The sequence below is a fragment of the Sylvia atricapilla genome, chromosome 7, assembly GCF_009819655.1.
Source record: "Sylvia atricapilla isolate bSylAtr1 chromosome 7, bSylAtr1.pri, whole genome shotgun sequence".
In the NCBI taxonomy this organism is placed as follows: Eukaryota; Metazoa; Chordata; class Aves; order Passeriformes; family Sylviidae; genus Sylvia; species Sylvia atricapilla.
Window position 1 is genome coordinate 17,167,075 of NC_089146.1, and position 26,010 is coordinate 17,193,084.

The 26,010-nt window shown below is 42.6% G+C and overlaps 2 protein-coding genes across 5 annotated transcripts in view; both read left to right on the forward strand.

Annotated features, from left to right (window-relative positions):
* The window catches only part of WIPF1 (WAS/WASL interacting protein family member 1), a 54,693-nt gene extending 36,569 nt beyond the window's left edge, over positions 1–18,124 (forward strand). For 3 of the 4 annotated variants that reach the window (XM_066322779.1, XM_066322778.1, XM_066322780.1), the window contains 7 exons: positions 1,331–1,419; positions 2,901–3,030; positions 5,231–5,407; positions 6,634–7,389; positions 9,892–10,107; positions 11,759–11,872; positions 13,258–18,124. In XM_066322779.1, the coding sequence (XP_066178876.1) occupies positions 1,369–1,419; positions 2,901–3,030; positions 5,231–5,407; positions 6,634–7,389; positions 9,892–10,107; positions 11,759–11,872; positions 13,258–13,313 (1,500 nt within the window). In that variant the 5' untranslated portion in view covers positions 1,331–1,368 and the 3' untranslated portion in view covers positions 13,314–18,124. The remainder of the gene's footprint in view (positions 1–1,330; positions 1,420–2,900; positions 3,031–5,230; positions 5,408–6,633; positions 7,390–9,891; positions 10,108–11,758; positions 11,873–13,257) is intronic. The other variant, XM_066322781.1, reaches the window with a different exon arrangement.
* Positions 18,125–22,570: 4,446 nt separating this feature from the next.
* GPR155 (G protein-coupled receptor 155) overlaps positions 22,571–26,010 on the forward strand; it is a 34,590-nt gene continuing 31,150 nt past the window's right edge. The window contains exons 1-2 of the mRNA XM_066322784.1: positions 22,571–22,669; positions 23,450–23,719. The gene's annotated coding sequence lies outside the window, so the exon portion shown is untranslated. The remainder of the gene's footprint in view (positions 22,670–23,449; positions 23,720–26,010) is intronic.

The window sequence follows — 26,010 nt, forward strand, 5'->3', positions numbered from 1 at the left end:
GTAGGTGGTGACTCACTCCAAATGCCATTTTGTTTCATTCAGCACGTTTTCCTAATGTTCATTTTAGCTGTTTGTTTCAACTGGCATGATGTTGATTTGACAGATACTGCTATTACACTTCCCCTTGGTTTCATCTAAAACAATTAAATTACTTTAAAAAGTAAGAGCTGTGTATTCATGTAAATAACTGCCCTAGGGACTTCAGCCATCAGCCTGGGGTTGTCTGGAGAATTACCCTTGTTCCTATTCCCACTGTGTTTACCTGTCTTATGCAAACATCATATAAGAGGTGGCAAATCATTGTTACTAAAGGTGGCTCAGGTGACTGGCCAGCATGGGTGAAAGCTTAAATAAGAGAGTGAAGTACATGCTAAAATGCCACAGCACTATTAGAAATGCTCCAAAGCCTCTCACAGGCACAGTTACAGCAAGCTGTGTGCCAAAATGCCACAAAAAGCCCTTGTGACTTGAAAATATAGTCCTTAACACTTGGGCCTTTTTTTTTTTTTTTTTGGTCATTGTTCCATAATTTTGTTGCAATAAATCTCTGTATCTCAGGTGTGACCCTCCTAGGATTGCCCGAGGCTCAAAGTTCAGCTTGGGCTGGGGAAAAATGGGAGCCTGGTCTCTGGCAGGGAAGCTTGGGAAAGGCTGAGTTTTAGCATCAGGTTTTTCTGTCTGCAGCGGCCTGCCGCTGAGAGGCCAGGCTGCCTGCTTGTTCTTCCTCCTCAGGGAGAATATCCAGAACATGCCTGTGTGTGCTCCTTCTGAGGAGGAGGAAGGTGCATTCAGACATGATGATGGAGCTTGGGATCTTTAGAGCAAGCAGGGAGGAGGAAGCATGAGTCTGTCCCAGAGCTCTGCTGTTCCACTCTACTCATAACAGTGTAGGCTTTAGCAACTAAAGGGATTTAACAAGTCCGTATCTCTTTCTGAGTATGATCTTAAAGTATGATCCTTCTTGAAGTAAGGGCTGATGGTAAAGCTATGGGGCTATTGTGAAGCACTTCCATGGGAACAAGATTGTTGGATTTAACAGAGTTCAGTTTGATTACTGTGTTTTGTGCACTCCACAGCAATGCATGGACTGTGTAAATGTTCAAAACTGGATGAGTTTGTATGGCAGTGGGGATCATGTAGGGAGCCCCTGTTTAAAGATGCAGCTGGTTTCCATACAATTAAATATAAAGTGCCTTTTTACCAATTATTTACACTTCAAAAATTTAGAAGATAACCTGTTAGCTGCAAGGATGTTTCTTAGCTGAGTAGAAATTTATTTATTGAGATGTATTGATCTCTGGACTTTGTGTGTTTGTGTTTTCCTGTGCAGGTTTCTTAGCAAGAGCAGACAGAGCTCAGCCTTCCACCATGCCTGTGCCTCCCCCTCCAGCTCCACCTCCACCACCAACACTGGCCTTGGTAAGTTTTACAGGAGGTAAATATATGCATTGTTCTCTGCTGCTGCTTGTCATAGGATATCCAAAGATACTGAGGTGTGGATGAGGGTATCTGTGATATTTGGGGAAAGCTCTCCAACATATTGCTTATGGTTGATCACTGATCCTACGAGGACTATCACTTCCATTGCCCTCCAGTTCTCATGTGGATGTCACCATCCACTCTAACTCTCCATGCTTTTATTCCTCCCACACTGGTGACTGGTCTGGTGGAGAGACAACAGCTGGTCTAAGGAGATTTGAAGTCTTGCTATCCCCTTGCCTTTCTCCAAACGTGTTGTCCCACCTTCTCCCTTGTTCCCCTCCAGTACTTCTGTGACTTGAGCTGGAAAAAAATAATCGTATTGTTTAAATTTGGTAAGGATAGCTCTCAGCTAGCATAGCTCCCTCAGCCAGCCTGTGGTACCAGTGCACAGGATCCACTGCTGGCACAACATGGTGGGTGAAACTACATTGGACCTGACTTAAACTGAACAGAGCTTGTGCTGTGCTTGCCCTCTCAACAGTCAGTCACCTCACTGACAAGAAGGAGGAGGCTTCTTGAAATGCCGTTTTGAAATACCTGGATATTTTCAGAGCAAAACCCTAGCTGATTACACAGAATGGGCTGTCTCTCAAGAGTCTTTCCATCATTTTCCGCCAAGAGCAAGATACAGATTCTGCTTGTTCCCTCCATGACAGCTCTTCCCTTTCAGAAAATCTTCATAATACTGATCTGATAAATTAGAAAATGTTTCAGGAACCGTTTCCTAGAAGAAAGAGCCATATATATGTGCATGTATATGTGCATGTAAGTGTATTGTTCGAAGTATTTTTGTTCTTCCTTGAAAAAACGTGTCACCAAAACATAAAGTGAAAAGAGAGGACCATTGAGACAAACCTTGTACGTCCAAAGGTTTTATTTGGTCTATATGAAGAGGTCAATATTATTGAAGTAGCAGTTGCCATTTTTAAGTATTTCTATCTAAGCTAAAATAGTAGACAAAGGTCCATCTTTGCTCTTATTTATCTAGAAATTGTATTTCACTACAACTTTCAAGAATGTTCCTTTCAAGAATGTTCCTACCTTCTTCTATAATCAAGTTATGTGTGTAGTCTGTTCTTGTTCAGTCTCCAAAATGGCATTTTGCCACAGATATGTCTTGGCTTTAGGAAATCATAGATTCTAAATCATGAGTTCAAAAAAGGTGAATTCACATAAAAGTGTTCTGTTTCTAATGAATAATGTGGGTTACAATAGCAGTAGTGTTGGGGACTCTGAGTCAGTAACAAGGCCAGCTACCTGTAATATCATTCACAAAACTAGACGTGGCATGCTACCCACCCACTCCAATGCTGTTGAAACAGACACTGAAGTCTCAGGTAACTACTGTATTTGAGCAGAACTTTGTATCTAGAAGTTGGAGGTTATTTTGCCTCCTCATTTTAACTTTTGTTTTGCAGGCAAATACTGAAAAGCCAACCCTAAGCAGGTCAGAACAAGCGGGGCGAAATGCTCTATTATCTGATATTACCAAAGGAAAAAAGCTCAAGAAGACTGTTACTAATGACAGAAGTGCTCCAATTCTAGACAGTAAGTATGATTTCTAGATGTTGGAATTTCTGTAGGCATGAATGGTTCTACAGATCTGAAAGCAGAAAATTATTTTATATATCATCAGATGGATTGCTATGAGAGTAGATAAAAGAAAATGCCAGAAATTGGCATGCATAAAAATAAATTCTATTCATCATGAATGAACAGTCAGCTGAGAAATCAAGTACTGCTTATGAAATGTGAATGCTAATTTGTTTGCTAATTCTCATAAAGTGGTTTGCTTTCCTGTTTGCTTGTATCAGAAAACTATGCAAGCCCTATCAGGAGTTCTGCTGAGGCCCTGCAGCAGATCAGGCTAACAAAACCCCCGTAAGGACTGAGGAGAGAACAGAGAATAAAGTGGAATTTCAGACTCTACTTTTGCATAAACAGTATAAGAATAAATGCATGCCTGGCATGACACCATTGGCTCCAGTACCACTGAGAGCAAAACCACAGCCAGAAGCCACAGCTCTACCTGTGTGTCACTGCTGCATGCAGTTTTTGCACTCTTGGAGTGACTCAGGGGTGTTATCTTTTTGGCTGAGCCTTGCTGCTCAGCCAGCCCAGCAGTACTGCACAAGGCAGTGACTACTTACCTGAATGGAAATAAGGTCTCTATCCAGCTGTGCTGTGTGTCACAGCGTATCTGGGTATCTTGGTGCCAGGAGGAGACTGGAGAGGCCCATATAGCAAAAGTATTGGGAAGGCAGAACAGAAACAGAAGAGTGAGGAACACAGGCCTGAGCTGACAGAGGAATAGCATTCATTACTTAAGGGGAAAAGACACTTCTACTGACTGATTGACAAATGTGTTACACCTCAGTCTAGGCTTGGCCATGCAATTAAAGGCTGGACTGTGATAGCAACATGATGGCGAAAGAAGGAAATGCCCAGAGGAGTGTGACCAAATAAAAATAATATAGAAAAACTAGATACAGTCCTGCAATCAGCCAGCTACAGTTTTTAAAGATTATCCATGAATGTCAAGTTACATGTTCTAGCTATATTAATGAGCAGGAGGGGATTAAAGGAGGGGGTAAACAGTAAGATAAAAATTATGCAGCCTATTATCTTATTTACATGAATTAACAAATCATGATGAAAGACTAAACCATGGTAGCAGCATTTCTCCAGAGGTTCACACCCTATCTGAGTCAGAGCTGAACTGGGCTGACATGCTTAAGAAAGAGAAGGATAATGTGAAACATTCCCCCATGGATACACTCTTCCTTTTTTCTTGGGGAAATTTTTAGAAGTGCTTTTCATCCACAAGTTTTAATTACATTGAAGTCAGTTAAATTTTTACCCAGCCAAAGTTGTGGAAATTAAGATTCCAAGAAATTAAGCAATTGCTCTTACCCTGTGTGCCCAGCATCTGAGAGCTGATCTCCACAGATATCCCAGCCTGTGCACCTGCTGATTTTGCAGTGATGCTCTGAATAAGGCTCTTCTCTGTATTGTAGTTGGGAAACACTTTCATTTTACTTTTGGCAACTCAGTTGTCACAGCAGAAATATTGACATTACAGAGAAATGGGAGAGAAAAGGAAGGCTGAAAAAGTAATTCCTGCCTATTCGAAGCATTAACAACTAATGATCCTGTCACTGCACTTCTGAACCTACAGAAATGGCATCTCCTTTCCTACTAGGCTTTCTTTAAATAAGTAGATATGTTACAATATCATCAGTAATGAGAGAATTCTGTGCACTCCCAGCAGTGATCCCCAGAGACACCTTCAAGGGGAAGGACCTTCTGCCGTCCTCCTTCCTTCCCTTTTTCCCATGAGATTGCCCTGTCTGTGCTTATGGAGAAGTGGAGGGGAAGGATGAGAGAGCAAAACTACAAAGAAACAGGAAGAAGCAACTAAGGTGCTAACAAAGACAACATTATATTCTCAAAGGTCCCATCCATGCTCAGTTCCAAATCCTCTGCAGCAATCTGCTCTGCTCTCTGGTCTAGAGCAGACTAAAGTGATGGCTTAATAAAACACAGAGGCCATGGTTATTATGGTTACTGCACCAGCTCCTCCATGGTGCAGTGGTGGTGGTGATGATGGTAGCTGTGATGGTCCAAACCTTGTGTGTCTTGAAAGTTCATCCATTTTTCCCCAGCTGCCAGTATTACTCTAATGAAAGAGGTGACTTTGCAGCATCAGTCTTGGTTCACTTATATGGGGGATCTTTTTTCCCAACAGAACCCAAAGGATCTGGCAGAGGTGGCGGCGGTGGCTTTGGAGGAGCTGGCAGTGGCAGCAGCGGGGGTTTTGGTGGTAGCAGTGGTGGCAGCTTTGGTGGTGGTGGACCACCTGGCCTTGGAGGTCTTTTTCAAGCAGGAATGCCAAAGCTCAGATGTACTGCAAATCGAGATGCTGGTAAGAAAGACCTTGAATTTCCAGTGAGAAAAAAATGACGTTGCGTAAAACCTTCATAACACACCACTAAATTACCTGCTGGGATTGAGAAAGCCATCAAATATCATAGGCTCTTAGGGAATGTAATTTTCAGTTTGAATCTTGTTTTATTCTTACTATTAGGTTTTATGAGGGAGAAGCCAGACTCCCTTTCCACCCATCCTCCTCATTATTGATGTAAACTAAAGATCTTCGTAGTGTCGAATGGCTACCTGCAAAGTACAGTCAGGCAGATTACATCCTGCCTTAGTTGTTAGGTGTGCAGGACCAGAGGATAACGGAGGAGGATCCAGGCTAATTCTTTCTTGTGCACCAGGAAAAATGATCTACTTTCCAAACGGAAAAACTGACTTGTGTCAGCTCCCCAACAGCATGATGTGCTGCTTAGGGAGCGCATGAGGCATCCCAGCTGGCTGGTACACACACTGCAGATGGAGGCTTGTCTGGAGTGTGCCTCTGGCTGGCCAAACAGCTGCCCCAAGCCTCATTCCCCTTTAAACTAAGGACATCTGGGGCCACTGAGTTTTTTAAGTTTAAGGACACAGGATTCCATACTTGCTGAAGAAGGACTAGGCAATGGGGGTTGTCAAGTGTTACGAATATTACCTATTTTATAGCCTAACATAACTTTTCAGCAAATGTGTACAAAACAGTCTCTCAGAGCTGGTATTTTCTATTGTGTCACAGTCTATTTTTGGGAACTTGTATTAATACAAAAGTTCCTGGCATTGCAGAACAGTACTTGTGAAGTGCAGGGCCAGCTGCTTTTCTTCCTGATGTGCAGAACTATATCTTTAGGTTACAGCTACTAGAAAGGACTGACAAGAGCCTTTTGCTGAACTTTTGTTGCTAAATGTAATTTAAAGGCTAAATTTAAAAAATTCTTTGCCCCCAGGTTAATGGTAGTCAGTACTTGTTCTTCACCATTTCTTCCCTACCTGTTTATTGCTTGCTGTATGATGGCTGCATCACTTGAGTTACTTTGCGGCCACTTAACTCGTACCTTATAAGCAGTACCAGGATGTCACCCGGTACTCTGGAGCGGTTTCCCCGATGGTACCGCGGCTGGGGCTGAGCCGCAAGGCAGGGACGCTCCGTGCCGGGCTGTGCCCCGGCCGCTCGCGGAGCCCGTTCGGAACCGCAGCCCCGGTGCGACGGTGCTGATGCACCCTCTCCTGTGTCCGCAGACGCCGGGGGAGGCCGGCCGCCCGTCCTGCCGCCCGGAGGCCGCTCCGCCGCCGCCAAGCCCTTCTCCCCGGCGAGCGGCCCGCCGCGCTTCCCGGGGCCGCCCTCGGGGCCGCGCGGCGCCGCCCCGGACCCGCAGAGGAGCCGCGTGCCGCCGCCCAGGCCCGACGCCGGCTCGAAGCCCGAGGCCGCGCCGCCGCCGGTGCCCAGCACGCCCCGGCCCGTCGCCTCCAGCCTGCACAACCGGGGGTCGCCGCCGGTGCCGGGGCTGAGCCGGCAGCCCAGCTTGGGGCCCTCGCCCCCGCCCTTCCCGGGCAGCCGGGCCGCGGGCTCGGCCGCGCCTTTCCGCCAGCCGGGCCCCGGCGGGGCGCTCCCCTTCTCGGGCCGCCCGCCCCTGCCGCCCACCCCGGGCCGGCCGGCCGAGGACAAGCCGCCGCCCCCGCCGCCGCCCCCCGCCGGGCATCGGCCGCCCGTCGCCCGGGAGGCGTCTCTGCCGCCGCCGCAGAACGGCAAACCGCCCGTGCCCGCCGCCCCCCGGCCCGCCCTCGGCGCCCCGGCGCCCCCGCTGCCCCCCGGCAGGCCGGGGCCGCCCCCGGTCCCGCCCGCCCCCGCCGGCGGCGACGAGATGCCGCGGCTGCCGCAGAGGAACGTCTCGCTGGGGTCGTGCCCGGCGCCCGGCGGAGGCCGCTCCGGACCGCTGCCCCCGCCGCCCGGCGAGAGGCCGCCGCCGCCCGTCAGAGACCCGCCCGGCCGCTCAGGTAGGCAGCGGGACAGGTGGCACGGGGAGGGGGCGCTTTGGCGGGGACAGGTGGCACCGGGCCGAGGGCGCTTTGGCCATGCCCTCGCTAGCTTCACATGCTCAGCAGACGCATCCCGGGATGACATCCCTGTCAGGCACTAGGGATTCTGCGGGTAGAAGCGAGGGTTTATGGGCATCATGGTGGCTTAAGGCAAGTCGAAGTACATCACCAGTGTGATCACATGTACTTTTATCGATCTTAGTAACTTTCATTATAGTCACTGCAATTGAACAGGGTTGCAAACGGATTTCCCCATTATGTTCTTTGATGCAAAGAAGCTTCTGGTAAAGTGACAGCATCTGACTTCCTGAGTCAACCAGCGTGAGTTAATGGTTGCGTTCTCACGAGTGGAGGTTTGTGGAACCTGACCTCCTACGTGTTTGGAGACACACACACAGTCAAATACAAATAGCTTTAATAAAAGACCTAGCCAACAGTTGTTAAATGTAATAGCACTTGTTACAGCGTGACTAAGTGTTGTAACTTACCATATGTAGATATCAAATTAGACTAAAAGTAGAATTGTCTCCTTTAAGCAATTTCATAATATACTTTGTCCTCTGTGACAACTACTGTTTGTAACTTTTAAGGATTGCTTATCATAACTCAACTCTCTGATACCTGACACTTGTCCCTTTGGAGATGAGAGAATTTAGGCACAATCGAGCCCTGTAACATCAGGTGGAGAAAAGCATTGCACAGAAGATACTGCTAGGAAAGTCCATGGAGTTGCTTTTCATTTCATCCTTTGAATAAACTCAGAAATCATCTTTGACCTGCCCAGTCCTAGACAATAGAAATTAATGTCATGGGAGCACCCGCAGACAGCTCTGTTGCTTTCCAGCTCCTTGAACCAGTCTGGATCTCCAACACCTACAGCAGCTGTGCAGCTACAGAAAATAGTGGCCCTGAAACTGTGCTATGTTGAGCTGGTTGCCAGCCCAGAGGATGGCACAATGCTAGTGCAGCCTGCGGTAAATAAATCAGAGAAATCCCATTACAATTGACAGGGGGGATGGATCAAAGTAACAGAGTGTCTGCAATTATCCAGTCACTTCCAAGAGTTTGTTTTGTGATGGCCTTGGCTTCTGCCAAGTGCTTTCCTATTTGACCCTTTTCTGAGGCAGATGGTTTTAGTAAACCTGCACTAACTTTCTTCTGGCTCAAATCTGGCTCAGTTAGTAGAAGGAAGTTTTAGCAATATATTGTAAACATAAATACACCTATTCTGCAGCAGTTCAGTATAGACAATGGAGTTTAGCTACGTTTAGAGAGAGCAAGCAGAACTAGCCTGAACGTTGCTGAATGCTTCTCATTCTGTGAAACCATTCCCTGAAGGCAATCTTTAGTAATTTGTAAAACAAGAAGGGGAGCAAAAATACACGACGTACACCATGTTTCTTGAAACGTTTCAATGTTTGTTGCTGGAGACACAATATCTACTGTTCTCTTTTTCAAAGTGCATGTCTGTAGATAGATTTCATCAAGACAGGGAAGCATTTATTGAAAATTAACATAATTGTCAGTTGCCCAATTACGCCAAACAGAGGTACCAAGACTTTGGAACATGCGTAACTCTCCACACCCTCTGCTTCACCTTCTTGTGTCCTAACCATGGGCACTTCTCTCTCTGACAGAAGAAGCAGATTTTCTCTCTTTATACACTTCTCTTGTCGAAGCACTCTTCCCCTGCCCTCAGGACAGCCCTCGCTCTGTAATATGTAGGCTGTGCCTTCATATTTGACCTGTCACGTCTGTGCCAGTTACAGATACACAAACACTGGAAATGCCAGTCTGTGGGAGGTCTGTTTCCAGTTTACAGCGAGATGGATATGCTCCAACTACTGAAAAACCTGTCATGCAGCTCATTTGTTTATAAATGAGTGAGCTGATGCGCTGCTGCTTAATGCAGCCACTCCTGCAGCTCTCCTGTGTGCCACCACAGGGCCTGGCTGTGACACCCAGAGGGGACCACCCCTATGGAAAACGACCCTCTGAAGGTAGTAGATTGTCTTCTGCTGCACATCCTCTTGCCTTGCAATGGTACATGGAAAGGAAATGTGTTACTGTTCAGACCTCCACAGCACCCTGAATACCAGCTGTGACTTCTGCTTGTGGTGGCCACTGTTAATTTAGAGTGGTTTAAAAGTGGCTTTAAGGACCAGGACCTCTACAGAGGCTTCTGTAGCTGAGGGGAATGGGAACATGGACACTGCAGTGTATTTATGTTTAGATACGTCCTGCTCCTCTGAGCTGTACTCTCCAAATCAGCACCAAATCCCTAGAGAGCCCTGGAGAGCAGGGAAGTGGGTGCTGAGGGACATTATCCCTTGGGCCTAGGGTCCTAAAACAGCCGTTTTTGTTAGCGGGAGGCCTTGGGATGCCAGCAGTGGCTTTCCATTGGCAGAGTAGCCCCTGGTGTTAACAACATTTGTGTGCTTGCTTCTTGCCTTGCTCTAGGCCCGCTCCCACCACCTCCTCCCATAAGCAGGAATGGAAGCACTTCGAGGGCTTTGCCCAGTACTCCCCAGCTGCCTTCCCGGGCAGGGCTGGACAGCCAGAGAGGAGGTGGACCACGACCTCCACTTCCCCCCGACCGGCCGGGCTCGGCAGCGCCGCCGCCACCGCCGCCTCCTTCAGCAGCTGTCAGGAACGGCTTCCAGGATCCAGGTGATGGTGAGCCATCCTCACAGCTGTTTGCCCTCCATAGAGAAGGTGGAGTGGCTTTTGGGCCTAATACCTCAGAAAAGGTTTGGGATAGAGACTTTATTTCTAGCGCCAACCTTTGATTTCTGAACAACAGAGCTGTCACTTGGGTCTCAATTAACCCAGCAAGTAAGAACTACTTGAACTAGTAATAGGGACTAGTAGTTGTATGCTAGCTCCATACATAGAGCAGAATTGCAAACTCATCAATACAGTCTCCAAAATAACCCTTTGAAAAATACCCCGAAAAAAGGAACGGAATTGTTTCAATTCTAATATGAATTCAAACCACTGCTACACTGACACTTTGAAAGTTGGAACAAGTTAGATGACTCAAAAGCTGAAAGCTGAAAAACAGATGAGGGAAGAGATTATCAGAACATTGCTGAAAATGTCAAGTATCTATTTCTGTTAGGGTTTATTAAAAAGATGAGGTCCAAGATTGCTGTGTTTTAAAGATTCGTCATGCTTTTCTTTTTAATTGTTTTCTATTTGCATAGAACAGATAAATCCTTCAGCTAATTACGGGAGGCCAAAATTGGTATTACTGACATTTATAAGGTTAGAAAAAAGCAAACAGAAAATGAAACTATAACTCATGATTTTGAAACATTTTCACACATCAGGTAAGGCAGAAGGAGCACAGGCATATTTCTTCCTACACAAGTCATTTGCAGGGTTCAGAACATGCAGCTCCTTTACACACTAGTTTCTGATTGCAACCACTGGGAGTAAACATAGAAAAACTGGATCCAGCAAATAACCGCATGCACAAGTGCCTGCTAGAATTTTCTTAGCTGTTTATTACATTATGCAGTAAAATACAGCATTATCACAAGAAAGTTATGGTTGGAAAGTTCTGAAGGAAGCAAGTGAAGAAATGACAAAATTTAAATTAAATCAATTAGCCCACACTTGCTTCCTTAGGCTTTCAAAATCAGATGCAGAGCTCTTGGAACATTTCCTGTTATTTCAATGAAGAAACTGGTCAGCTTGCTTTTCTTAGAATTCTGTAGACTCAGTAAGTACAGCAAAAGGGCCCCTGTAGTCTAAAGAGCTATAGCTTCAAGTGGTGTATTTTTCCATTTTTGACACTAGTTATATACAGGATTCTCTGTCATAAATTTTAGCATAATGGTTATTTTTCTTCTTCCAGTATAAATATTAAGAGAGAAAAAACAGTGCTTATAGGAGTATGCTTTAAATGATGCTTTTGAGCTCAGTATTTCAATGACACATGAATATTGGTCAATTCTATACCAGGAACAAAAAACTGTTCTGAAGTAGGAGAAACTAGGCAGTTCTGGTAGCACATATATATGTATGTGTCTGTGTGTGTAATTATGGCTGTTTTCATGATCTGTGATTTTGCATTAAATTGGCAAAATGATCAGTTAAAGTTGATAAAAATTTTCATTCTCAAATTAACCTAAAGCATCATCTTCCCTGACTTCCTAAAGAGAATGCTGGTTCAATACTCAGCATTCTGAGTATATGTTCATACAATACTGTAAGCATTTTGCAATATAAAACATGCATTAAACATGATGTCAATGTCAACTTACTTTCCTAAGCTATGTCAGAAAACTAATGAGTAAATTGCATGGGATTTTTTTTTCAGATGAATGGGAAAGCAGATTTTCTTTTCATCCAGTATCTGATTTGCCACCTCCAGAGCCATATGTACCCATGAACAGAAGTTATCCCAGTAAACTAGCAAGAAATGACAGTAGAGGTAAGTTAGAATTTCACTGTGTTGTCCTAAAACCAATGTGCATGGGGAAGAGTTTGGATGGGAAAGAGTTTGGATGCTGAGGTTTCCAGATTTCTCAGACTTAACAGTTTGGTCATCCTTCCTCACCACAGAGGAAAAGCTAAATGGAGGTTCACAGGTACAAGCCATCTGAAACTTTTTGAATGGGGAATTGTTTGTTTTTGAAGTTGAAACATGTACTCTGTGTGACCAGGTCTGCCATTGTGGTCAGCCCTTCTGATCTAGGCAGCCAGAACCACAAAGCCCCTCCAGATTTTCTCCTCATTTCCCATCTGAATTCGTGCACAACTCATTTATTTTTGTGCCAGCATCATCCTTGAGTTTAGTTTTCCTCTCTTCTTGTGTGTTAAACTCCTCATGTTTTTTTAAGATAGCAGTCATATCCTCCACTCAGTTTTTGTTTTGCTGGGCTGATTGAATCTGGATGTACTACACTCTGCTTCTGAGCCATGTTTTCTGATCATCAGAGCTGCTTCAGTGTACACTGCTGTTTAGTTTTTGTCTTTTCCAATCAGTGTTACATGCTATTCCAGCTAAGGTTTCAAACATGTCTTCTACAGCAGCATCAATGTTTTCTTTCTTCTTTAATGTTATTTTGCCTGATACACCCAAGGATCAATTTCTTCTTTCGCAGTCAGTGACATTGGTGGCTCATAGTTGTCCTGTAATCATCTGTATACTCAGATATTTCTCTCCTGTTTCCAGATGATGAAGTTTTGGGTTGAAGCAGAGATTCCTTTTAGTCTCTGACTGGTCACTTTGCCCTGTTAGCTTTCATCCCATTTGTATTTCCATAAAAGAAAGCAAAGTACTGACTGGTCACTTTGCCCTGTTAGCTTTCATCCCATTTGTATTTCCACAAAAGAAAGCAAAGTAACATATGCATATTTTTATGTTTCCTTTTATGGGTTTGCTATGAAAATCTTGATATAGGGAAAAATATTAAGAGCTTGGAAATTTTACTGTGTTTAGAGCTTGCCACTTTTTGTTGAGATTTGTGTGTATTGCAAGTAGCACTGAGAAGCTGTGTATTCACGTAAATTAGTAAAGCAAATAAGAACTATCAGTCTGCTCTGAGAAGGCAACAGTGGACCGAAATACATGTGCTTTCCAGGCATTAGGGATAGCATTAGTTAAAAACGTTATTCTACAGTGTTTGAAGTTCTGATGTTGTTTAATGAACTAACCAGAAACTACAAAGTTGTCTGTTTTTTTTTTAATGGCCAGGCATGAAAATTAGTAGATCTTCACCAGTTACTGAATTAATTGCATGGATGTAAACTCCCCCTTCAAAAGAAGGAGTATTCCAGGAGGAGTAACACAAAAAACCCTTCTTTCTCTTTTAGGTGGGTCTGTGCGAAAAGAAAGAGGTGCCCCCCCGCTCCCGCCTATACCAAGGTGAAATGGGTTCTTGCTCATCTGTGGGTGACATCTGTTCTCAAGTTCCTTCGGGTCAGCTCTCCTGTCCACATGACTGGAAAGTTGTCTGTCTTGATTGATTTCCACTTTTGGCTTGTCAGCTGGAACAAACTTCATTCTCTATTACAGGAGTAATAGGTGTGGCTTATGGACTATAGTTGCTCAAAGCTATGAATTTTATTCGCTTAAACTGCAGGCATTTTGTGGACCCTACAGAACATACGTGTATCATGCTTACGATGTCCAACCCCATCCCCTGGAGAGCGCCGTGGGAGGCCTGGCTTTGAATTTGATAGAGCTTGAACAGAGCTGTTCCATTCCCTTTGGCTACAGTAGCTGTATTATTTTAATGATAAAGTGTTTGAGGTTTAAAAAAACAGTTGCTGGTTAAAAAGTGTAGCCAAGAGTCCCCTGGATCCTTCTTTGCATGCCTAACTCAGCCTATCTGCTTCTGCAAGCCACAAGCCTACTACATGGTGACCAAGAGTTCATCTTTAACTTTTTCACTTCAGCTTAGTCAAGCAAATCTTAAACAATTCACAGCACATCCTGCCTCAAGGATGGAGTGTCTCTGGCCTTGTTTTTATCTGCAGAGAATCTTCCAAAGAAAAGCACAAGTGAAGAATTAACCAGCATAAATATATATATTTTTTTAACCCTCTTTCCTATTTTTTAAAAGTGTTATGTGTTCTGTGACCTAATTCTCTCCTACGCTTATGTGGACCAATCCACATCATGTCATCCATGCCCTGGATTCCTGTGATGCCCTCTGCTTGATGATACTGCATGCAAAGAGTCCTCAGAAAGCAGTCTGAGTGCAATACAGCAGTTACTGTAGTTGCAGGCTCCTCCTGTAAAGCATCACTAATGCCAGTGCTCCACAGACTGCTTTCCAGTTGTTTCTTTGGTACAACTAAATGATGGGGTTTGACTTAAAAAGCTTCTTGGCACTTAGGTCATAAGTCTCAGAGAGCTTGTGTTTGACTTCCATTATGGTAGAGCAGCCAAGGTCAAAAATGTTCCTCAGTGAAAGCCCTTTGATGTTGTGAGGAGGGTCTGGCGTTTGTACATTGAAGTGGGAGCATCCAAAATTTGCTGTCTGCACTAGTTCAAGGGAAATGGAAAGATTTGGTCTTCTGAGTGGGCCATGAAGCCTGTCCTTTCAAACTTTACTGAAAGGAGTCTCTACAGAGAGCTGCAAGGCTTACATTGATAGAAAAAAGAATGAAGTATTCTAACATTGTGGCAAGTTAATATGTTTAATGGCTTTTAAATTTTGTGTATGAGAAAAGAGCTCATTGTATGAGTGAATTTTACAAGTGGATCTAAGTGTGTATAAAATGCCTTTGGAAATTAGAGGAAGATGATAATTTTGGATTTGAAATATTGGTGAATGATAGCTCTTTGTTAATTTGACATCTGAAGTTTAGCTCTGAAAAATGTCCCCTCAGTCTCATCAGCAATAAGTTTCTTCAGTGTGTTCTTGGGATCCCTATCAAGCCTGTGTCAGCAGCTGTGCTTCACAGGGTGTTGCTCAAAAAAAACCCAAAATAAAACATAGGAACTAGTCATGTAGGTTAGGAAAATGTTTCTCTAGTGTGGGAGACATGATCCTAAGTACACTCTGTGGCTAAAGTGAGGTCAGTCCTTGAAAATCTAGGGAATTTAGCCAAAGAGAGTCTGGACCCTGCTGAAATATCTGTGCATCATAGGGCTTTTTGCTCTGTCTGTCAGCGAGGAGGGGCAGATCCACCTTCTGTCTGGCAACCTGGACATCGCATTGAAGGTGATGAGACTAGAGTTGGATTTGGCCAGATCAAATTTAATTTGGTCTTTTCAGTGTTTGTTTACAAAATCTTCTTAGCTGTGATAGCATTTGATAATGCACCTGTTTTTTACATTTTTGTATCTAGTGACCTATTTTAAGTTACTGTTTACGGTCCTGAACCTGCAATTAAATGCGCAGGCGCAGGGATGTGTCTACATCCAGTTGCAGGATCGTGGCTGTAAGAGTTTCTTAAACAGATACTGGTGGGACCTCCATGTGACAGGTGCACCTTGGGATCAAACCTGGCACAATGCTGAATATGTATTTTGTGGATGTCACTTAAAGTGCCTGTCTCTTTGAGATATTATTTTGTGAATAGAAGTCCAAATAAGGTTTTTAGAATAATAACTTAAAGGATAAATTATTGTATTCATATTTTAAGACTGAAGCACTTAATACCTTTCTAAGGAACAATATTTTGAATCTAAGAATATTGTATTCTCAGTAACTTGACCTGCCAAATCTTTGTTAATATCCAAATAGCTATGCAGCCAAAAAAATAAACCAACCCTCCAGAAGTCTTTTTTATAACTTACCTCCTTCCAACATGACTATTTTACTTTGGTAAGCCAATGAAAATGCTGCCCAGTGTTCTGCCAATTCTCTGTATCATTCAAAGTATCTTGTATTTGATCTTTTCAGCAAGGTTTTCTGACCAGAAATCTGGACCACTACCAAAGACTTGGAAAACCAGCTTCAGTTTCAGTTTAAAATGTGCCATGTAAAAAAGGCCCCCAGTTACCAAACCAAGAATCCTGAACTGCTTAGGTTTTTGCAATTCTTTTTTACTCTAGAAACCTCTTCAGAATAGATGTTTGGCACACATGTAAAATAGCTTAATACTGCAGAAAGGGGCATTTTTGTTCACATAACAGCATTTCCATTTATATGTTATGCTGTAAAAGTCCCTAGATATATTCCAGAACAATGCAGCATTTTATCATTCAATATATTGCTTCATGTAGCAGTAGCTATTTACATATGATCAATATTAAAGTATTTATTTCACTATGAAGTGTTTAAAAAGAATAATACAAAACAGGTTGAATCAATGGTGCCTTATGTCTTTTTTAGTCAACTTTTCTATGTGTCAATAGAAGAATTAATAGACTTTGCTCTTCCAGGTCCTAACTAAATAGTGCCGACAGTAGCATTTTGCAGTGTTTGAGCCAAGCCCTGCTGTTGTTGTGTCCTCAATCTGCTGACTCCAGGTGGAGCTCAGTGTGTGGAGAGGCCACTGGATCAATGTGTAGGTGAGGTGTACGTGAGCACTGGGTGGCTTCACAATCAATTGCTGGTATTGCTCTCAAAATTCAGACCTGTCCCAATCCAGTGTCTGACACTGCTGTTTGCACAGCCCAGCTGACTTCAGTGTGATTGCATAGGTTACAGAACTAAATTTAATTCACTGCTTGCATATAAGGTTTGTTTTGTTGGCATTGTGTTATAAACCCTCACACCTCAACCTATCTTCTTGCGTTATCACTGAGACTCACACTGTGTGACAATGGCCACAGATGTTCATTTTTGTTTAATTCAACTCCATAAATAAAATGAGAATAATTTTTGTATCATGTAAAAATAATTTCTCCTCTATATTTTTGGAAGAATAGCCCATGTTATGTTTGTTATGACTTTCTGCACCAGCCATTGGGAGAAGAGTCACAGTGATAAATGTTCAGAGTTGTTAAAGGAAACTCAGTTTGTGATTCAGGAAGTGTATATTTCTGTAAATGAAATAAATGACATCGCAAAGTTCTTGTTTAAAAGCCAGCATTTCCCAACACTAAAAGAATCATAAGGGTTGGGTTTTTGTTTTTTTTTCCTGCAAGATAGCACTGTGAAAGAAGTTCCTTATATTGTCACTTAAAAAACTGGGTGGTAGTTTCTCCTTGCAGCATCAACTGTTTGCATGACACTTGCAGAAGTAGATCTGCCTTGGAGCAAAGGAAAAGGAGCTAAACTGCTATCATGTATCACATGTATTGTAACACAACGATCTTCTGTACAGAAGTATGGAAATAGAAAGGGTACTTTTTGCCCTGGAGGTAAAGAATGGAGTTGAGTGATCAAAATGAGGTTATTTCAAGCAGAATGTCAAATGTTGAGAGACCTAGGAGAGGGCCCCTTGGCCGCTTCCACTGAAAAAGAGAAGATTGCTCAAGGAAATAAAAACCAATTGACTGAATGTTGTTACCAGTACTAGATCAAAAATTACTGTATAAAACGTGCTTTTTGCAGTTCCACATTGCAGTGGTGTGAACACCTTTGTCTCACAGCTGGGTGCAAAAAACCTGTTACAGCGGTACATTGACTCCATGTAACACAGATTGTGTGAGCTTTAATCTTTTAAAGAGTATTCACCAGAAAATTGGGAGAATCTCTCACCTGAGATATGCAGAAGCACTTTAAGTTCAAATTCATGGAATGGTTCTTCATGTACATTGGAAGAAAACAGGGATCTTGTAGCCTGTAAGATGAATATGTTTGGACCCTTCAGTTAAAATCTAAACTGGAGCATTGGCAAAGAGGGGAGTATTGGAATAACTAGGAATAATTAATAATAAGGCAGAAGCAGGACACTTGTGTGTGGTCTCAGTGAGTATGCAGCAGGTAGGTATGCAGATTAAAGAAGCAAAAATGGAAACTGCATGTTTTAAGGGAGTAACCATTTATGTACGTTGCCATTTTGAAATACAGTTTGTCTGTGATAAATATTCCTTAGTGTAAACTAATGCATGCAGAGGAAGACATCTAAATTTGGACTTCCAAAGCCACACAAGAGAGAGGGAAACATAAAACAGGTTGAGCAGAAAGTAACATTTCTATCAGATGCTTAAAGTTTGAGCTTTTTATAAAATATTAATCTAGTTCTGTGAATTTTTTTGCTTAACATTTATTTTGTACATGATTTTGTTCTCCTTTTTTTTTCTGTCCTATACCAAATAAATTTTACTTTTATTTAATTGGTGGTGCAGACTGTTACATTGAGGACAAACACAGTTACTTCTTGGACAAAAGCACACGTTGGCTTTAGCAGGAGCACAGCACTGAGCCTGGCAGGAGCTGGGTGAGCTGTTCCCCACCTCTCCTGTCTGCCATTGGACAGCAGCACAGCAGTAATGCTCAGAGGACTTCGCTCCTACATACAATGAAGGACACCTGCAGATAAGGATAAATAATGAGTTTACTTTAGGATAAAGAATGATTGAAAACCAGTGGTTCATGATGCTGTACTTGCAGGTGGCTCTTGGGTGAGCTGTGGCCATTGGCTCTTGGCAGGGCAAGCTAGGCACTTGCCAGGGGAAGATGACATGGAAAATCACTGTAGTTAGTGTAGATTTTCGTTTGCTGTGTCTCCACACACAAGGCAGAAAGCTGCCTGGGAATAAGAAACAATTGAAACCCTCCTTTTGACTTTAGAGCCCTGATCTTTATCATAGGTGTTAAGCTTTTCAGATAATTTGGACCAGGTTGATCAAAGAAAGACCCTTTGATAAAAGTCCACAGGGGGTTCAAACTCAGGCTGCACTTCCAGCTTCTCGTTAGAAGGGTCATTTAAAAAGCTAAAAAGCTCTGTACTATAACTCATCTATCTTGCAAAGACTTAAGCGTCAGGTTTACTTTTATTGCAGGTTGCAGATCCTTTGACACCTCTGGGGACTGCTTCTTGATACCTTAATTTTACAGACTGACTGAGACAAAGACCACTTTTTTAGAAGGCCACCAACTGTTGAGTAGTCTGGAGACCCAGCAACACTGGTGCCTGGGCTATAGAAACAGAGAAACCATGATGGAAAGTGGGGGGAAGCTGGTGAGCTGTAAAGGAGCTGGCTCAGCAGGCTGTGAGACCTTTGTTTGCAGATCTCAGTGGCAATAGCCTTGAGTGAGAGCACAGAGGTATGAATCTAATCATCAGCTAGTAGGACTGTCTATCACATATTTTACCAAAGAAAACATGGTTTTTTCTGGTTTTCAAGAAATGAAATCACTTGGCTTCAGGAAGAGGGAAGTGCATTCTATGACCTTGTCACAACCACAACATAGTCCTTCCTTCATTTAACTCAACAAATGCTGTTGATTTAAAAGAAGCCCATGGACTACCCTGTAAAACAGTTCTGACTGCTCCCTGCAGGAACGCTTGTGTTGCACACAGCACACATAGAAATATGCAACTCCTTTGATCGTGGTTCAGCAACTTCCAATGACCTTCCTGCCTCCTATACACAGGCTGCTCCCCTCTGCCCTCTTGCCCAGTCTGACTCCATTTTACACTGAACATAGTACCTTAGTCCCAGCAAATTACTGATTTTGGAACTAAATATTGGCCCATACATCTCTGTAAAACATTTAGTATATTATTTAGAATAACTAATGAAATAGATCATTTGCAATCAAACTGTTAACCTATCTAAAGATTTCAACAGCAGTCCAATACAGAAACAATCCTAAGGAAAGTATGACTGACAAAAATATTTTGGTTAAACATAGAGAATAAATGGGGTGGTTGCTGCTAACATTACCTTGTGTCCAGTATCTGTCTGTCTACTGAACAACAACATCAGATCATCTCCTCTTTAATCTTAAAACATACTTGTGGCTTAAGATATATGACTTTGGCAAAAGCTACATTCAAAATATAAAATAGAAATCTATCATGAAAGCTGTCTATATGATATGGCAATAAGGCTCTTCTCATTCCATCATTTTTCCTCTTTGTTATTACCACTCTTCTTTTTCCTGTAGATAAAAAAGTTTTTTCTTCAAGAATGCTGATTTAGCCTACATAAATACATTTCTCGTTTTCAAAATGGATTCTTGGGTGGTTTTTGTTTAGGTTTGGGGTTTTTTTTTTTTTTTTTTGTGGTTTTTTTTGCTGTTGTTGTTGTTGTTTTTTTTTTTTTTTTTGCTAGAATACAGGAGATACTTCTGCCTAAGCACCTCTAAGTTAAAGGTGGACAGAGAGGGCTGTTGGTTGCTGTCCATCCTTTCTCCGAAACAGGAACTGGTGATCTCTCCCTGCAGTTGGGGCAGGGCTATATCACTGTGCAATGCCTTTCCCCAAGGGGACCACTTTGGCTACCTTTTGCATATGTGCCTGTGTGCAAAAGTTTTTGGGCTCCGAGTGTGATCACTGTACGTGATAAAGCCTGTAACCAGTTCCCTTCTGAGAATGTTTTTGTATTCATGCAGAGATGGCTGTTTAAGCAGTGGGTGTTGGGTGTTACCCAACTTGAAGGAAGCATTAATGTGTACAGGGATGTGAAAATGAGTCATTCGTGGCCTTCTCCCTTCTAGCAGAAGTTTTAGTAAATTCAGAGTTACTGGTGAGCCCTCGTGTGCCTTGTGGAGCAGCAGAGCCCCTGCATCTGAAGGCTGAGCACTACCAAGCCATGAAAGCAAAAGGCAGCCGAAGCAATCAGAGCTCTTTGAAAAGAACAAGGTAAAGGCTGTGGGTGAAAGTCCAGGCTGAAACCCCAGCCTCTGTCATAGGTATTTTGATACTGGAACTAGTGTACCTTGTAGATAACATCATTGTGCTGTTTGTCAGAGACTGCAGAGCCCATCAGTACTTTGTGTGCTGTCTCAAAACCAGCCCTCACTGCAAACTGCTGAAATGCTTCTGTTGAAGTTTTATCCCCCCCTTTCTTAAAACAGAAACTTTCACTTCTGCTATTTGACCAGGAGCTTGGGGGCCTTATGAAACCTGGGAACCTTTTTTTGAAAACAGAAAGATACATGATCCTTTCCTCTAAATATATACTTTCATCTTCTGAACTTGTGCCTGCAGGAGTGCTCCTGTGCTTTCATCCAAGTGCCAGTCAACTGTGGGGCCCGTGTGTTTGCTCTAGTTTATTGCTGATTTAAAAACAATACCCTGCTGTGTGCTATAAGAGAATTACCTCTGTGCCCGACCCTTCATTCCTCCCTCTCTTATACATATGGCCACTTGTGAGCAAGGGGAGGAATTGTAAATATATTTTTTAACTGGGACCATGTCTAATCCAAGTCCAAGCATGCATCAGAAGATGGGAAGCCTTGTGTGTTTGTTTTTAAGCGAGCAGGTGGGAACAGGAGTGCTGCACGCCCAGCCCGGCAGTTCTCCGTGCGCGGCAGATGCCCGTTCCCGGAGCGCGGGGAGCGCCGCCGCCCCGCTCCCGCGGCCGCGCGGTGTCGCCGTGGCCGCGCGGTGCCTCCGCCCGTCCCACCGGGACGTGGCCGCGGGGTCAGCGGGAATGTCCCCGGCCGAACCACGGCCTGCGTGACCCGCCACCTGCTCCCCGTGCCCAACTCCCCGCAGCTGAGCCGCCCGCTCCGGGGAAGGTGTCCCTGCCCACGGCGGGGCGGGTGGGTTAAAGACATCATCCTTGAGGCCCCTTCCAAAGCCAAACCGTTCTGTGAGGCATTGCAGCGGTTTAGGAATACTACGCGCTGTTTCACCACAGCGATTTCACTCCGGCTGCATCCGGGCTGACTCTGCACGCGGTTACACAGTTCTTAGGCAAGTCGAATTCCAGAATTGGCATTAAAATGATGCAACAGAATAGTACACCTGACTGCTCCGTTTCGGTTCAACAGAAAGCAGCACGCTATTAGATCTAAATAAATCAAGTCTTTGGCAAATAAAGCTTAATTGTATTCGGAGGAGGAACTAAGAATTAAAACAAAATACCTTTTAAGATTGAAAATGCCAAGTAGAAGTAACAGAGAGCTGTAAGAAAGTTACTGTGTCAATACTGCCGTCTTAACATCAGTATTTACTCAAATAGTTAAGAAAGAAAGTTGTTTGTATTGTCGTTTGCCATTAATTTAAATGTAGTGGCAAATTGCTGAACATAATGAGGAAAAGGTACAGTAGCTTTCTGTACCTTCTGAGAATTCAGGATAAAGAGAGTTTGTTAATACAGTCCTGTGACACAGTAGCAAGAAGGATTTAGTGAGGTAGTAGTGGTGAAATGAAATAAAAAACCCAAAAAACTATTGGATTTCTATCACAAGAGACAATAGACTGCAATCTATACATTTGACGGACAACATTTAAATCATTATTTGTGTAAGTAATAAATAGCGGCATAAAAATGGTGGGATATGGTGTGGCCATATGGAAACTTAGTATGTGGAGAGACTTTATGGAGATGTGGGTCACACTCTGAAAATATTTCCCAAGCTTTTAATTTGTGATTCCAAAATTGGTTTTGTGGGTTGGTTGGGTTGGTTTGCTGGGGTTCTTTAAGGGGGGTGGTATATTTGGTGGGATTTCTTTACTAATTGGTTGCTTGCTGAATAAGTGACAGCTGCCGCAGGTGACACACCAGAAGCAGCTTATTTAAGCACTGCAGCTTGCTTTTAAATTGTTTTCCTAAGCAAAGCGGCATCTGTTAACTTGTGCGTAGCACTGATAGCTCTCCTGGTTTTGTTAATTTTTTTGGTTGGGGCTTTGGGTTTTTTGAGGATTCAGGCCAAATTTGAGTACTATTCCAGTGACTGAGCACTTAGAGTACTGAGAACATGTAAGTAATAAGCTGCCTATGCCAAAATGAGTGAATAGGTTTTCTTAGCTCTTCCTTTTTGAGGAAGAGCTGTAACTTTTATGCTCTGTGCTTAATAATTTTGCCACATATTACTAGTCTGTTAGGATGTGAAAATACTATAATATAAATATTATAAAAGTGCTTAATATTTAAGTGTCTACATACAGTAGACACTTAAAATAGATCTGTATGTAGTAGTGTCTACATACAGATCTAACCATAATATGAGGCAAATGGACAACACTTAATAATGATTTTCCAGATAAAACATTTGTAATCTGTAAGTTAAAATAGTGATGATTTTTTTTTTTTTTTTTTTTTTTTTTTTTTTTTTTACTTCGGCATATTTTTCTGGTTAACTATGTAACTAATATTTGAGTTATTTGCATTTGAGTTTAGCACACTTACCTTCTTGCTGAGCCAAGTAAAAGGTTGATGCACTAGCACTAAGGATAGAGTTTGTATGTTTAGGTCTCTTCAACATTGTTTTGTCTCCCCTGAAAGCAGTTTCAGAAAAAACTTCTAGTATTGAAATCACATGGGGTTATTCTGAACTTTAATTAATGCCATGTAATTTAATTTGAACTTTTCCTTATTTTTTGCTTTTGAGAGGTGAATTTCAACATGGACAGTGTTTACTGGGCTTGGTTTCTAGAGCAGTCTATTTCAACACACCTGAACATACATAATTATTGCTAAAGTCTTAGTTTGACTTTCTGCAATCTGTCTGTACTAGCTTCATGTATTTTCTTTTGGCAGATACAGTATTTTGAAGAGTATAATTGCACCTTCACTTCTGTGGAATTGTCTCAGCCACAGAACAAAATGGAAGTGAATGAGTGCAGTACAGTAAACATGGTTTCAAAACCAGCTTGAACATCCACACTGTCTTACAAAAGATCCTATGTGAAAAATACTAATTAAGTTCCCGTAACCAACGCAGATAATGAGGTAGACTACTGCGAAATTATAGATGAGCTGATAAATTACTTTCTTAAGAAGGAAGAGCTTTTACAAAAGTGTTCCAAGGTAACTGAGGTGAATGTAAACGTCCAGTGCATCCCTCATCATTTCTGTGTTTACAAGCTTCAAGCTTATGGGTAACAGTATCTGGCATTCTCCTGATCTCTGTGTTATACTGCTTTCAGGACACCTAGAATTTCTCTCAGATGTTGGATTTTTTAATGGTATTTAAGCCTCAGAAGTTTTAGAAATTCTTTCATGGGACAAATGCTTTTCATTTGACGCCACCCTCCAGAGACACAATCCAGGGGCCTATTTCCTGTTTACACATTAATTTTCCTCAGGTTTCCCTTGTTGCTTAACTGCCTCATCAAACATCTGTGTATTGTACACTATAGTTTATTTGCCGGGAACCATGTGAGGCAGTGTGACCAGACACATCTAGGTGCAGATAAGCACTTCACCTTCTTCCTGAACGCCCTACATACAACTGTAAGAGAGCAGGCATCACAAACCGACATACTTTCTGAACCCTGAACTAAAGTTTTAGATGACCAAAGTTAGACATGCATTTTTAGATGGAGTCGGCTAAGAAAATTTAACAGAGGATGAGCACAGGGCCCTGCCTTGGGCATTATATAATCCATTTACTTGTTAAGTAATGAGCAGTATGAAAAGGGTATATTTTTCAGTACTGGAGTTAAAAAGCCACGTTGTCTGTAGGTATAAATCCAATGTTCATGTGAAGTTTGGCTCATTGTCAATAACCAAGGAGCACTGAGGAAGTATTCTTCCTGTGATTGATACGGAGATTACCTAAGAAGTGCTAATGTCTCTATCCATGGTTGCAATTACTGTGTTGGTAAGATACTTGGATTTTTCCATGCTATTGAAAACTAGGTGTGCGGCTGTCTGGAAATTGCACTGAGATTATACCTGTAAATTTCCAGACAGATTGCATCCTGATGGATTTGCTGGCATTCTTCCTGTCTTCTCATATTCTGTATTCTTTTCTTTGTCTATTCTTGGAAAAGGTGTGCTTTTCTAATACTCTACTGAGAGGTTATTTTGAGAAATTTTGCATATTTTTAGTTAATAATGCTGCTTTGAAGCTCTCCTACTGTACACTTCCTACTGCACGGCAGTGTTTTCTTTCAGTTATCACCACACCCTAACAATGTGACTACAACTTCAATGCCAGTTCTCTAGAAAAAGAAATTCCAATTTTAGTATTTTCAGAAATGAACTGGAGAAATGTACTTGCTTACAGTAAATTCTGGAGTGCTACGGAATACTCCAGCATTTCAGGTTTTGCAGTAAGTGCTTGAGTTTACCCGGGAAGTAGCCTTCACAAGGAGTACAAAGATACATTTGTGACTTCCCAGAAAACCTTTTCAAACTGGCTCAGCTGTGTGCCTTTGCAAAATGTTTTTATGTGGTCAGTGCTGGTTCTTAAAAGTGACATTGCCTGAAACCTGCTCTCACTGAGAGAGTGAACCTCGTGCATTTCCTGAGTGAGCCCAGCCTGTGTACGTGTGGTTGTTGCAGGTAAATGAGTATGATGAAAGCCACAGGACGACTCATGTAATGGTTGCTCCAGCTGCTTTTCATTGGTTAAGCTGCTGGCCAGATCAAAAAGCAGAAATTGTCTCCCATATAATCTCTTAACTACTCTAGTGGCATATAAGTGGATGGAAACAACCAATTTGAGTGAAAAACAGAACAAAAATCAAGGGGGAGAGTGGTTCATGATTATACAATGTTATGTCATTTTAAGGGAATGCTCAAGAGGATTGAATTAAATTTTTGGAGGTAACTTGCAGTTTTGTATCTGTTTAGTGGCTTTTGGAAAGCTTGGCTTTGCATTGGCAATAACTGTGTTTCCTGTGATCTACAGTTCAGCTGCTAAAGCTGAGTTGCCAGCTGTGATCAAGAGGTGATGGACTCTATAAACCTGTCCTCTCAGGAGATTGTATACAACAAACTTGCCTTTCCCATGCATTAGTTGCACTGTTATAGCTGTGGGCATTGTTATGTTTGGGGGTTTAATTAATGCATGGGGGCTTTTTCATACTTCTGTGGGTTGGGTAAAACTCCATAAGAATCGTTGTCCATGGCTGTCACCCTTAGTTTACAGAGATCTTAAAAGGAAGAAGAAATTAAACCCTATTATAAAGGCAGGATGTTGGAACTCAAAGATGCTCCATGGAACAAAGGCAAGTTCAAGGCCTGAGAACATGTGGCTCAAATAAAGTGCCTACGGAGCTTTGCTTGAGTGTTGAGGGAGCAGAGAGGAGGGGTCAAACAGTGAGAAAATACTGTCTTTTGCTGTTCAGGGACACAGGATTGGAAATTGT